The sequence below is a fragment of the Oncorhynchus mykiss genome, chromosome 21 (assembly GCF_013265735.2).
Source record: "Oncorhynchus mykiss isolate Arlee chromosome 21, USDA_OmykA_1.1, whole genome shotgun sequence".
Lineage (NCBI taxonomy): Eukaryota > Metazoa > Chordata > Actinopteri > Salmoniformes > Salmonidae > Oncorhynchus > Oncorhynchus mykiss.
Genome location: NC_048585.1, coordinates 51154001 through 51168724, shown reverse-complemented (window position 1 = coordinate 51168724; position 14724 = coordinate 51154001). Strand labels below are relative to the sequence as shown.

At 42.2% G+C, this 14724-nt stretch overlaps 1 protein-coding gene across 1 annotated transcript; it reads left to right on the top strand.

Moving 5' to 3' along the window:
- Positions 1-3832: 3832 nt before the first annotated feature.
- Positions 3833-13650, top strand: LOC110500676 (eukaryotic translation initiation factor 5A-1). The gene is made up of 6 exons (XM_036958128.1): positions 3833-4213; positions 6157-6326; positions 7058-7162; positions 7990-8121; positions 11342-11414; positions 12873-13650. Exons 2-5 carry the CDS (start codon positions 6159-6161, stop codon positions 11402-11404), a joined length of 468 nt encoding a protein of 155 aa, XP_036814023.1. The 5' UTR covers positions 3833-4213; positions 6157-6158; the 3' UTR covers positions 11405-11414; positions 12873-13650.
- The last annotated feature ends 1074 nt before the right edge of the window (positions 13651-14724 follow it).

Below are 14724 nucleotides of genomic sequence, written 5' to 3'. Positions count from 1 at the left end.
CTCGTCTTTTCTCAGGCCCATGCCCTGACTCATCCACCTGTCCCAATCCTCCCCATTCCTCCATTTGACCTCAGAGCCTCCACCTGGCCCTTTGGCCCTCCATACATACAGTGCCAGTCAAATGTTTGTACACACCTACTCATTCAAATGTTTTTCTTTATTTGTACTATGTTCTACATTGTAGAATAATAGTGAAGACATCAAAACTATGAAATAACATACATGGTATCATGTAGTAACCAAAAAAGTGTGAAACAAATCAAAATATATTTTAGATTCTTCAAAGTAGCCACCCTTTGCTTTGATGACAGCTTTGCATACTATTGGCATTCTCTCAACCAGCTTCACCTGGAATGCTTTTCCAACAGTCTTGAGGGAGTTCCCACATATGCTGAGCACTTGTTGGCTGCTTTTTCTTCACTCTGGGGTCCAACTATTCCAAACCATCTCAATTGGGTTGAGGTTTGGTGACTGTGGAGGCCAGGTCATCTGATGCAGCACTGCATCACTCTCCTTCTTGGTCAAATAGCCCTTACAAAGCCTGGAGGTGTGTTGGATCATTGTCCTGTTGAAAAACAAATGATAGTCCCACTAAGCGCAAACCAGATGGGATGGCGTATTGCTGCAGAATGCTGTGGTAGCCATGCTGGTTAAGTGTGCCTTGAATTAAAATAAATCACTGACAGTGTCACCAGCAAAGCACCATCACACCTCCTCCTCCATGCTTCACAGTGGGAACCACACATGCTGAGATCATCCGTGCACCTACTCTGTGTCTCACAAGACACGGCGGTTGGAACCAAAAATAGCATATTTGGACAGATTTCAACCTGTCATTGCTTGTGTTTCTTGGCCCAAGCAAGTCACTTCTTCTTATTGGTGTTCTTTATTAGTTGTTTCTTGCAGCAATTTGACCATGAAGGCCTGATTCACAAAGTCTCCTCTGAACAGTTGATATTGAGATGTGTCTGATACTTGAACTCTGTGACGCATTTATTTGGGATGCAATTTATGAGGTTGGTAACTAATGAACTGATCCTCTGCAACAGAGGTAACTCTGGGTCTTCCTTTCCTGTGATGGTCCTCATGAGAGCCAGTTTCATCATAGTGCATGATGTTTTTTGCGACTGCACTTGAAGAAACTTTCAAAGTTCTTGACATCTTCCGAATTGACTGACCATCATGTTTTGAAGTAATGATGGACTGTCGTTGCTCTTTGCTTGTTTGAGCTGTTCTTGCCATAATTTGGACTTGGTCTTTTACCAAGTAGGGCTATCTTCTGTATACCACCCCTACCTTGTCACAATTGGCTCTAACGCATTAAGAACGAAAGAAACTCCACAAATGTACTTTTAACAAGGCACACCTGTTAATTGAAATGCATTCCAGGTGACTACCTCATGAAGCTGGTTGAGAGAATGCCAAGAGTGTGCAAAGCTGTCATCAAGGCAAAGGGTGGCTACTTTGAAGAATCTCAAATATAAAATATATTTAGATTTGATTAACACTTTTTTTGTTACTACATGATTCCATATGTGTTATTTCATAGTTTTGATGTCTTCACTATTATTCTACAATGTAGAAAATGGTCCAAATAAAGAAAAACCCTTGAACGAGTAGGTGTTCTAAAACCGTTGACTGGTACTGTAGGACATGGGATTCATGTTTCACTGGGATAAATTTAACACAGCGGGGACCTGCCAAGTTCTTTGGGGCCATCCACTGGACACTGACTGTGACTGCCACCATGTCAATGCCACCATTGGGGGCAATACCACCATAGGTAGCCTCTCACAAAGTGCAAAGTCTTTTACCAATAATAAGACGCTGTTATTAGGCCTGGGCTACATCAGCAACATATATTCAGCATTAAAACCAGAACCCCCTAAAACCTAAATCTACTTACAAAAAAGGTTGAACATTTTACTATAGTATAATATTGCCTTGAACGTAAAAAAATGTGAAGGGTAAGGGTTCATTCTCTATTGAGGCTTCGGTCAGTATCCAAGTGTGCGTTATTGTTTTATGTGTCGCGTTTACGTTCAATTGCATATGCATAGTAGTATTATGCATAGTATTGACGTCAAACGGAAGGACGCGGATGGTAAACACATGATTCTGCCAGTGTATGTTTGTGTTAAACTGGGGCTCATAGACTCGAATGTTAGACTCAACGTTCATATCGGTTGATAATATTGGCGTCAGACTGCTGAAGGTAAAAGGACCAAGGACAGGGAACGTTTGTGTTATTGTATCGTGTGTAACTTCCTGGTGTTTACAGAACACTGGAGCTGTGAGATAAGGATATCAGTGCCGGTGTTGTGCCGAAAATCTCCCCCCTGCCAGAATTCTCCCCCCATTCGCGTGAACGCGCACACACTCAATTCTTCATTGCTGCGACTTGCTTGCTACTTGAGATGTCTGATCTTAACTCCGTTGTCAGTTTAGCCTACATTTCACTGATCTTAGTAGCAGAAAGCATGTTTATTTGTATCCTTAAAGGCAGCTGTCAATGATTACGTTAGGCTGCGTTTCATTATATTTTAATGGCGGTTTGATTGAGGGGGAGGCACTATTAACGTCTACAGTTTATGGTTTGGCTATTTGTTTCAAGTGTATTAGTCTATAAATAAATATTTTTTGCCAAAATTCGTCATCGCTCCCATGTCTTATTCGACTTAGTAGTTGTTCTGAAATGTTTATTGCTTGCCTACGTTTTACCCCCTCCTCTATGTTTAATATAACACATACATTAATTATTCATCTTGGTTGCCTATGAAGTTTGTTCTATAGAAAGTATTTGACCTTAATGTGTGCCACATGAAATATTCCACTCTAGTGACACAATTAATGAAATTAGAAGGGGGGGGGGGGGGGGGGGGGGGGGGTATTTCAGCAAGACCATTTCACCCCCCCCCCCCTCCCTTCTAATTTCCTTAATTTTGTAACTAGAGTAAACATTTCAGAACAACTACTAGTCGAATAAGACATGGGAGAGATGACACATTTTGGCAAAAAGGTTTATTTATAGACCAATACACAAATAGCCAAACCGAAAACTGCAGATCAAACCGCCATTAAAATCAAATCAAATGCAGCCTAATGTGATCATTGACAGCTGCCTTGAAGGGCACAAATAAAACATGCTTTCTGCTACTAACATCAGTGAAATGTTGGCAAAACTGACAGCGGAGTGAAGAGCAGAAATCTCAACTAGCAAGCAAGTCACAGCAATGAAAAATTGCGTTCACGCGAAGGGGGGGATTCTGTCAGGGGGGAGATTTTCGGCACAACACCTGTTTAGAGAAATCAGTTGTAGGAGTTGAGCATGTACCAATGAATGGCTACATTATAGCTGTTAACATTGATGATGAATATGAGTATGATGCATGAAATGTTAAGGCACACGTGTATGAAAGCATGTACTATGCTGTCCTCGAGCTGTTGTCTACTAATGTAATGTATTGTCCTGTTTCATGTTTTGTGTGGACCCCAGGAACAATAGCTGCTGCTTTAACAGTGGCTAATGGGGATCCTAATAAGATACTAAAATACTAGTTACATGGTGTGTAAAACAGCGCCCATATTGTTATTCCCGAAGATAACAGTCATTAGAATGAATGAGAGGGTCCCCATGCTTAGTACATGCACTCGGTCTTGTTGGCAGGGAAATATGAATCTCTGTTATTTGATGCAGTTGAGGTAAATTTATGTAATTTTCTTCGGGTTCTGAGCTCATTTGGACAAGAGGTTCCATTCCAAGTCTCTCGATATTCCCGTGATTTCGCCCCCCTCCCCTGTTCTAGAATCGAAGGAGAGGGTGACCACGCCTGCGCACTGAGCACCATACTGCCGTGGTTCATTTCATGGGTATTTGGAAAGGCTGTGAGGGAGTGAGTGAGCGAAAGGTGCTAGACTTTAAGGTTCACACTCTTTTTAGGCTGGCGGCTGACCTAAGCGTGCGCCCCCCGACGAGAACGATTTCGACCGTGCGGAGGCTAGTGAAAGCGACTGGAATGAGAGAAGAATAAAGTGAGAGCTGATTTAGGAGTAAAGGAACGACAAGCAGAGGCACCGCGGCGGTAGACACCAGCCAGACAGCCGTTAGCTACCGACGGAGAGAGAGAGAAAAGGAAAAAATTAAAAGGGGGACGGTTTGACATTTGTGTAAAGCGCACAGAGTAACCAAATTGTGGAAACCTTAGTACACCGGGTAAGTTAGCCTACTTATCATAACATGAATATAAAGGGCGTGATCTTGCGTGAGAATAACATTGCATATGCACATGGCTGCTCATAGCTGTCACGTTATTTTCATGCTACATAGCTGGTCACTTGTGAGCATTGTGTGATGATAGCCTAGTAATAAAACAACATTGTATTGTTGGAAAAACCCTCCAGCCAATCATTGTTTCCAGTTTGATAAACAATATGCTGTTAAATTGGCCCTTGCTCACTAATAAAGTTTTCGCTACGTATCATCCCACTACATTTATTTAATCCAAATAACTGGTGGTACGATTTTACGCATAGAAATTGACCCAAATAACTTGGACCGAAACTCATCCTGCAGGTATGCACGCCGTAGCCTTATCATACGCATAAGCGTAATAATTATACTCTAGTAGCCTACATTCCAATTAGCAACGGCGCCTATTCAATGTATCACAATTAAGATATCTCCTTGTGTGCTTAATGTAACAATGTAACACACTGAAATGACCACGCGCTAATGCAGCAATGTTGTACTTGGCTCTCGACTGGAGCGGAGCCCCCAGTTATAGTGGGCCTCAGCCACTGAGCAGTGTTCATGCATGCAGCGACGCCGTCACTGACAGCCCGTTAACGTTTTGTGCGCACTAGGCCGCACTCGGCTCCAACACTGCGGAGCAAGACACGCGTGCTATAAAAAGATGGCAGCGACAGTTTTTCTGTCACACTAATATGTTAAATTAACATATCCTTATTATTAATACGTGTGTTTACGTGAGTCTCTTAATCTCAAAGTGGCCTTGTGTGTGTCAAGCGCCGTCGATAAGATGCTACCAGTATAATCAGTGTCGTTTACCAGGCTATGGCTGCAGACCGAATTAAATCATAGTAGATTACTTGGAATATGGGGCCGGCCATACTTTTGTAGAGTATTCTCTTGAATGGACATTACTTTCCACCTTTATCTTTGCCATTATTCTAATAGCAAGTTGACCTTTGTAATATTCTTGACATTCTAACCGAAATGCAAGACGCACCCGTGCGCTGGGCCTTTCCATGAATCGCGTCCACTCTTCCGCCGCCACATAATCAGTTACACACACTCAGCAAATAATACACCTGCTTGTTTCCATATTTAATTATTTTGAAAATCTTCCTATATTTCTGTCAATGGCGCAAAAATAACAAAGATAAGGCCTATAAATGATTGAGTAAACTGTTATATATTTTTTGTTTATGGTGAGTAAGCTATGGCTGACTGATCCAGGTGCCATATCTCTGTTACTTTATTTAGCTCAGTCTGCTCTTTTTCTCTCTCCTTATGGCAGTGAACCAGCTCTTCATACATTTTGTATTCAATTAATAATGTTGCATTTCTTAAAGTTCTTAAGTAAAATATGTAATTACGTGGCTGGTCATTTGGACAAATTTTAAATTATTATTGAAAATTCACAGAGGGAGACAGTATAGACCTACTGCACACTTCATTACACTGTAGGTAATAATTTTTATTTTGATTACTAATGTGTTTATTGTTAATAATAGGAAGTTTGCAGGAGTACACTCCCTTTGTATACATTTATTCTTTAGCAATGCCTTTTAAATGTCTATTGTACACTTATCAACAAATAGCTCATTTCCAAAGCATAAGCCATAACCAATATGTATTAGAATGGCGTTAGAGGCATGTAGACCACTTGGAGTCATTGGTCTCTGCCCTGAACTGCCCTCCCACAGGACTCCTCCCCCTATGGCAGGATTCCTCTGCCCCCAACCCCAGGACTCCTCCCCCAACCCCTGAACTCCCATCCCCCTCCCCATGACTTCTACCCCAGGACTCCTCAGTATTTGAGTGATGCCATTACCAGTGATGTCATTAACCAGTTCTTAGTCCTCGTTAACCTCTCTCCATATCCCCCTTTGACATCATGGGCTCGGGATCAGGTATGGCAGACGCAGACGTCGACTTCCAGACAGGCGATGCCGGGGCATCCGCCACCTTCCCCCAGCAGTGCTCGGCGCTGCGCAAGAACGGCTTCGTGGTGCTGAAAGGACGACCCTGCAAGATCGTGGAGATGTCCACCTCCAAGACCGGAAAACATGGCCACGCTAAGGTCAGTGGTGTCTGACTGTAACCATTTTGATAGCTCTGGCTAATGAGTGATAATAAAGATGTTGTGTTCCATGCAGACATAATTACATTGATCAGAGTCATGAGAAAGAGTAGCTGTGGCTGTTATCTTGAATTCGGTAAGACTTTCCTCCAGTCAAAAGAAGAAGAAGACTTTCTCACATTTGCAGCGTTATCCTGAACTTCACACTATATGTCTTGTCTACGTGCTGTGTGTCTACGTGCTGTGTGTCTACGTGCTGTGTGTCTACGTGCTGTGTGTCTGCGTGCTGTGTGTCTGCGTGCTGTGTGTCTGCGTGCTGTGTGTCTGCGTGCTGTGTGTCTACGTGCTGTGTGTCTGCGTGCTGTGTGTCTACGTGCTGTGTGTCTACGTGCTGTGTGTCTACGTGCTGTGTGTCTACGTGCTGTGTGTCTGCGTGCTGTGTGTCTGCGTGCTGTGTGTCTGCGTGCTGTGTGTCTGCGTGCTGTGTGTCTACGTGCTGTGTGTCTACGTGCTGTGTGTCTACGTGCTGTGTGTCTACGTGCTGTGTGTCTACGTGCTGTGTGTCTGCGTGCTGTGTGTCTGCGTGCTGTGTGTCTGCGTGCTGTGTGTCTGCGTGCTGTGTGTCTACGTGCTGTGTGTCTACGTGCTGTGTGTCTACGTGCTGTGTGTCTACGTGCTGTGTGTCTGCCAGCTCCATAAACAGTTTTGTGTTTTGTTTTCTTTATGGGCAGGTCCACATGGTTGGTATTGACATCTTCAACGGCAAGAAGTATGAAGATATCTGTCCCTCCACCCACAACATGGACGTCCCCAACATCAAGAGACTGGACTACCAGGTGAAGGGCCAAAGTAGTGAGGAGGACAGAAGGGACGGAGGGAGAGAGGGAGAAGTAGAGAGAAAGAGGTATTGCCAGTTTGAGTGAGATGGCCAGTTACCCAAAACTCACTCTCTAACTGAATGGCCACGTCACTGGTAAAAATCTCATCAAATAATAATGTCCCTTGAGTATTCTGATTCCCTATTTCTAATTCTCCGACTCACGCCCCTGCCTCAAATCAAATCCAATTTCATTTCTCACATGTGGCGAATATAACAGGTGTCGACGTGCCCTTGTTGACGCACACTGGAAGATCTGAGGGGATTGATTAGGTGTCAACAGTATCGTGGAAACTCCCTCTAGTCTATTTACAGGCTAAGTGGAGACATCAGCATTATTCCTGTACCAATCCAGTGGGAAGGTGAGGGAAAGTCCATGAGGGTAGAGGAACGCATCGTAGCATTTGTGCTGATGTAGGTGAAGGTCATTATTTAGTAAAACACTGGGATGGAATACCTTTGAGCTACACCAGCACATGTTCCAAACTTTTTCATGGTCCTTAGAGCTGGATAGGGAACCTCAAGTAGGTAGCTGTTCTTTCTCCTGTGCTCATTTTCATTCTCTTTGGGCTGGGAGACTGTGGGTGGGGGTGACAGTCAGTTGATTGGAGGGCACAAAAGAGCTCAAATTGGTAGACTGGCAGTGCATTGGCATTCACAAAAGGCGCAGAAACTAAAACAAGCCTATTTCATACATTGTCTCTTATCTTTTCTGTCATCATAACACAACCTTATTCTCATCTCTTCTTATCCTTTCCCTCCCTCCCTCCTCACTTCCCCCTGCAGTTGATTGGGATCACGGATGGTTACCTGTCTCTGCTCCAGGACAGTGGTGAGGTGAGAGAGGACCTAAAGATGCCAGAGGGAGACATGGGCAAAGAGATCGAAACCAAGTATGACGCTGGAGAGGAGATTCTGGTCAGTGGTGTTCCCGTTTCCTCTCTTCTTGTTGTTCATGTTCTTGGTTTTTCTTGTTCTTCTATGATTCTCCCTGGAGAGAAAATGACATTGTTTTTTTTTTATTGAACCTTTTGTTAACGAGGCAAGTCAGTTAAGAACAAATTCTTATTTACAATGACGCCCTAAACCGGCCAAACCCGGACGACATATGTCCCTTTTTAGCGTTATGGTTTTGTAAGACAGTGTTTCATAGCTCTAATCAGGTGTGTAGATAGACATATCTGATTCATGTTTTCCTCTCTTCTTCTGATCCATGTACTCAGTGTGTGCTTGGTGGAAATTCCTTACTTATAGGTCGTTATCAATAAAACGTCACAATACTATTTGATTTGTCTGCTGGGGGGCAAGGAGACCTCCGGCTCATCATCACCTCTTGACCACAGTCAGAACTACACATTTCCGATTATTTCACATTTAGCTCTATCATCAGAGTTATACAGAAATCAGTAAAGATCAATTCAACATGTTTTTTCAGATATGTGAGGGTAACCAAATCCATTTGGCATGTAGCTAGCTAGCTAAAGCAAACAACATGTGCCATTTAGCTTGCTTCATCAGAGAGTAGCCTTTTGGGAAAGAGCTTGTCTTCATCCTGGTAAAGTTGTCAGTAGGACGACATCTAGTTTATCTTCTGAAAGTTTGCTTGTTAACTAGCCATATTGACTTGATACAGTCGGAAGTTTACATACGGTTAGGTTGGAGTCATTAAAACTTGTTTTTCAACCACTCCACAAATTTCTTGTTAACAAACTATAGTTTTGGCAAGTCGGTTAGGACATTTACTTTGTGCATGACAAAGGTAATTTTTCCAACAACTGTTTACAGACAGATTATTTAACTTATAACTCACTCAGAATTCCAGTGGGTCAGAAGTTTACATACACTAAGTTGACTGTGCCTTTAAACAGCTTGGAAAATTCTAGAAAATGATGGCTTTAGAAGCTTCTGATACGCGAATTGAAATCATTTGATTCAATTGGAGGTGTACATGTGGATGTATTTCAAGGCCTACCTTCAAACTCAATGCCTCTTTGCTTGACATCATGGGAAAATCAAAAGAAATCAGGAAAAACCAAAAAAAAAAAATTGTAGACCTCCACAAGTCTGGTTCATCCTTGGGATCAATTTCCAAACACCTGAACGTACCACGTTCATCTGTACAAACAATAGTACGCAAGTATAAACACCATGGGACCATGCAGCCGTCATACCGCTCAGGAAGGAGACACGTTCTGTTTCCTAGAGATGAACGTACTTTGGTGCGAAAAGTGCAAATCAATCCCGGAACAACAGCAAAGGACCTTGTGAAGATGCTGGAGGAAACGGGTACAAAAGTATCTATATCCACAGGCTTGCAAGCCGAAGAACACCATCCCAACCGTGAAGCACAGGGGTGGCAGCATCATGTTGTGGGGGTGCTTTGCTGCAGGAGGGACTGGTGCACTTCACAAAATAGATGGCATCATGAGGGAGGAAAACTATGTGGATATATTGAAGCAACATCTCAAGAAATCAGTCAGGAAGTTAAAGCTTGGTCGCAAATGGGTCTTCCAAATGGACAATGACCCCAAGCATACTTCCAAAGTTGTGGCAAAATGGCTTAAGGACAACAAAGTCAAGGTATTGGAGTGGCCATCATAAAGCCCTGACATCAATCCTATTGAAAATGTGTGGGCAGAACCGAAAAAGCATGTGTGAGCAAGGAGACCTGTGAAACTGACTCAGTTACACCAGCTCTGTCAGGAGGAATGGGCCAAATTTAACCCAATTTATTGTGGGAAGCTTGTGGAAGGCTACCCAAAACGTTTGATCCAAGTTAAACAATTTAAAGACAATGCTATCAAATACTAATTGAGTGTATGTAAACTTCTGACCCACTGGGAATGTGATGAAAGAAATAAAAGCTGAAATAAGTTATTCTCTTTACTATTAATCTGTTATTTAACATTCTTAAAATAATGTGGTGATCTTAACTGACCGAATACGGAATTTTTACTAGGATTAAATGTCAGGAATTCTGAAAAACTGAGTTTAAATGTATTTGGCAATGTAAACTTCCGACTTCAACTGTAAGTTATTAGCGAGCTAGCCAATTTGACGTGGCCCATCAATCAATGTAGTATGTCTGTCAGCAGCAATCGTGATTAAACACTATTTAAAAACAATGTTGAAAATGGGATAATGTAGGCTAAGTAGGCCTGTGTTGGTTGGAGAAAAAAGTACATTATTTCTACTAACCAACCACTATGTGTAGCCAACTGTAAAAAGTTTATACCAGCAGCTTGCAAAGTAAACATTATCAGCCATCTGTAACGTGACATCGGCAAATGTTCCCTTCTGCTGCTTGACAGGCAGACCCCACAAAGGATGGGGACTGAACCTAAACCACTCGTACTTGTCAGGTATAGTTCACTTTTTTTTATATCACTCAAATATCCATTTAATGGTGACGAATATTGAGACACATCGTGAGGCTCTACCCTCATGTATCGGAAGTTACATGATCAATGGATGTTTACTGACCATGAAAAGCATGCAGTTATGCCGACTTTTTTCAAATTTATAATTCTGACGATAGAGCGAAATGTGCACAATTGTTTTGCATGGAATAATCTGACATTTGTAGTTCTGACTATGCTCTTCAAGAGGTGATGACATTACTACCAAATAGTTAACATTTCTCTAATAATTCCTTGAAACCGGCACTCGGTTGTCAATGGTTTTAGAGAGGCTGCGGGTTTCCAAGCCCCCTGGAAAACAAATCAAACGCTCTGCAACTGATTGTGATGTTTTATTGGTAACCCATTACAGCTGCTATTGTCACATTGAACCTGTATACTTCTGGGAATCCAATGTCCCTGTCACAAACTGTTCAAAATATCAGAGCACACTGGCTTAGCAGAGCAAACAAATGCCCTCACTTCACAGGTAACAATGAATATTGGCAGCACTAGAGATACATGGAATTCATCAGTAAGACTGTACCATACTCCCAGCAGCTCTCTGCATTCCCAAGTCAACCGGCTGTAAAAGTTGAAGTGTTATGGTTTGGGGGTTACAGTTACCTCAAGTCTCTGGGAAGGGGATGATGTCACAGCCTAACCTAGTTTACTTCCACTACACCTGCAAAGTTGTTCTTCTTATAATAATTTTAAAATCCTTTTTGTTTGTTTCCCAGATCACTGTTCTGTCTGCAATGAACGAGGAGGCTGCAGTTGCCATCAAGGCCATGGCTAAATAAGACACTACAGGTAAACACAGAAGCTTTCTGTATCCCAACCGACCTACCTGTCACCCCTCACCCCATTCATACTCACACTGCCTGTGACAAAAGTGGCTGGAAATGTGCGGTATGTGTGTGTCATGCCATGCACTTTATTTGTATGTTTATTTATCAGCCAAGGCTAGGTACACTCTTTACTTTGCCTAACAACACACTGAAACACTTTGGCTGCTACACATGCTTCTTTATTATTATTTCATTTACTAGGCTGTGCAGTCTTTATGCTGACTACAGCATATGTCTGTTTTGAAAAACATGGGGAAGTAACTGGACTGTATACTGAGGATGTCTTACATGTTAATTACATTAAATCTCTGAAGGGTACCTGTGAAGCAATATGTTACATCAATGGACTTTTCTACCCCTTATGCACTTACTGCTTACTTGTTATTATTCATTTACGGTATTTATGTACAAGCACAATGTGTGTGTGTGTATATATATATATATATATATATATATATATATATATATATATATATATAATCTCTATCTTGTATAAAGAGTTGTTTTTATATAGATTCCCATGCTTGGTGTATTTGTGTGAGTGTAATGGTGTATTTCAGTGGTTTTCTAACTTTTTCAGTGGTGACACAATTTTTTCCCCCCCAAGAATTTCTCAACCCCGGCCCAAATCTAATGACAAAATCAGTTATATTATTTTACATCAACAAATAACCTTAAATTCATTGCATTCGTCTCTTATCAAAATGAAAAGAACCCAATAAATACATTTAGCCCATAAAATTGTTTTTTCAAATGATCTTTCTCAAAAGGTTTGTATATTGTCCCGTGCAATAATCTGTACTCTTAAAGGGATACTTAGGGATTTTGGCAATGAGGCCTTTTATCTACTTTCCCAGAGTCAGATGAACCTGTGTTTACCAGTTTTATGTCTATGCGTGCAATTGCTAACTAGCGTTAGCACAATGACGAAGTGTATGGGTATCTGCTAGCAGGTACCCATAGACTCAGATACCCATAGACTTCCAGTAATTGTGCTGATACTAGTTAGCATTAGCTTGCTAAACTACCTCTAACTTCCTACATAATGTGCACCGACATAAAAATGGTATCGACAAGTTCATCTGACTCTGGGGAAGTAGATTAAAGGGCCTCATTGCCAAAATCCTGAAATCCCTTTAATTAGAAAAATCAAGAGTACCGACCCCCCCCCCCCCCCCCATTCAAGGTTGTTGAATGTGCTGTCGGTTACTGTATTTTGATGTGTGAACGGATCTTTGTGTTTGGAGTGTGTACTGTACCTCAAATAACTTGTGAACTGTTTTGTATTGATGCACACTCAACTACACTGTCCGCTTTTTTTCTTTCTTTTTCATTCACTTCCTCTTGCTCTTTTTCCCCTTTTCTCGTTTTCTACCTATCCTACCCCTGTACTTTCCTTGTCCTCCCCACTCTCTTTCAGGGGTTAACAAGATGCACTGGATCTGAAAAAGGAGGGAATACGGCCATGTCAAAGCTATTCTCTCTTTTTCTTTCTTTTTTTCTTTTTCGTCAACTCTCTCCCTCTGTACTTTCTCGCCCTTCTCTGGGTAAAATTGGAAACTAATTTCAATAAATAATTGGGAACTGCAAACAGTCAAAACATTCTCTCATATATATATATATATATACACACAACATACAAGTCAGTACACACACGGCATACAAGTCAGTACACACACGGCATACAAGTCAGTACACACACGGCATACAAGTCAGTACACACACGGCATACAATTCAGCATTCAAGTCAGTACATACACGGCATACAATTCAGCATTCAAGTCAGTACACACACGGCATACAATTCAGCATTCAAGTCAGTACACACACAGCATACAATTCAGCATTCAAGTCAGCACACACACACACACACACACACACACACACACACACACACAGCATACAAGTCAGCACCAGTAAACACAAACAGCATACAAGTCAGCACCAGTACACACACACACACAGCATACAAGTCAGTACACACACGGCATTCAAGTCAGTACACACACGGCATTCAAGTCAGTACACACACGGCATTCAAGTCAGTACACACACAGCATACAATTCAGCATTCAAGTCAGCACACGCACACACACACAGCATACAAGTCAGCACCAGTAAACACAAACAGCATACAAGTCAGCACCAGTACACACACACACACAGCATACAAGTCAGCACCAGTACACACACACACAGCATACAAGTCAGCACCGGTAAACACACACACACATACACAACATACAAGTCAGCACCAGTACATACGCACAGCATACAAGTCAGCACCAGTAAACGCACCAGTAAACACACACACACACACACACACACACACACACACACACACACACACACACACAGCATACAAGTCAGCACCAGTACACACACACAGCATACGAGTCAGCACCAGTACACACACACACACACACACACACACAGCATACGAGTCAGCACCGGTACCCACACACACACAGCATACAAGTCAGCTCCAGTACATACAAGTCAGCACCAGTAAACACACACATCATACAAGTCAGCACCAGTAAACACACACACAGCATACAATTCAGCACATGTATACACACACACACAGCATACAAGTCAGCACATGTATACACACACACACACAGCATACAAGTCAGCACCTGTACACACACACAGCATACAAGTCAGCACCAGTACACACACACACACAGCATACAAGTCAGCACCAGTAAACACATACACAGCATACAAGTCAGCACCAGTACAGACTAACGGAGAGAGAAGAAATGGAGAAAGAAGTGCTCTCACAAACATGCCGCCTGTAAGGGCGTAGGTAGCTACTGCACCTACAGTCAGGGGAGGGCTGGTGGAAATGTCTCAAATGTATTTTTTGTAAATTCTCTCCTGATTGATCAAGGGCTTCTTCAACTCTAGATTTATGATGAGTGATGTTCTGTTTAGGAGCGCATTCGGCGGGAGCGCTGTGCTCATGTTGCAATAGAAATATAGAACTGGCACCATTTTCAATGTAACAATGGAGACTTGTCAGGTCTATACGTTACTGATTTTCAGAGTGATCCGCCCTTCTGAATGAGCCCCATATGTCCTATTCAACATTGTGTGTATCGTATATCACCTAAACTTGTCTGTTAAAAGATGCCAGGATCAGACCTTTCAGAGTAGGAGTTGAACAAGCGTCACACAGAAGCATTTAGGAGAAAGGAAACACGCATGCCAATTCCAGTGTTTAATTTCAGTCTTTCACAAGTGTCTGATTGAGACCACGTACA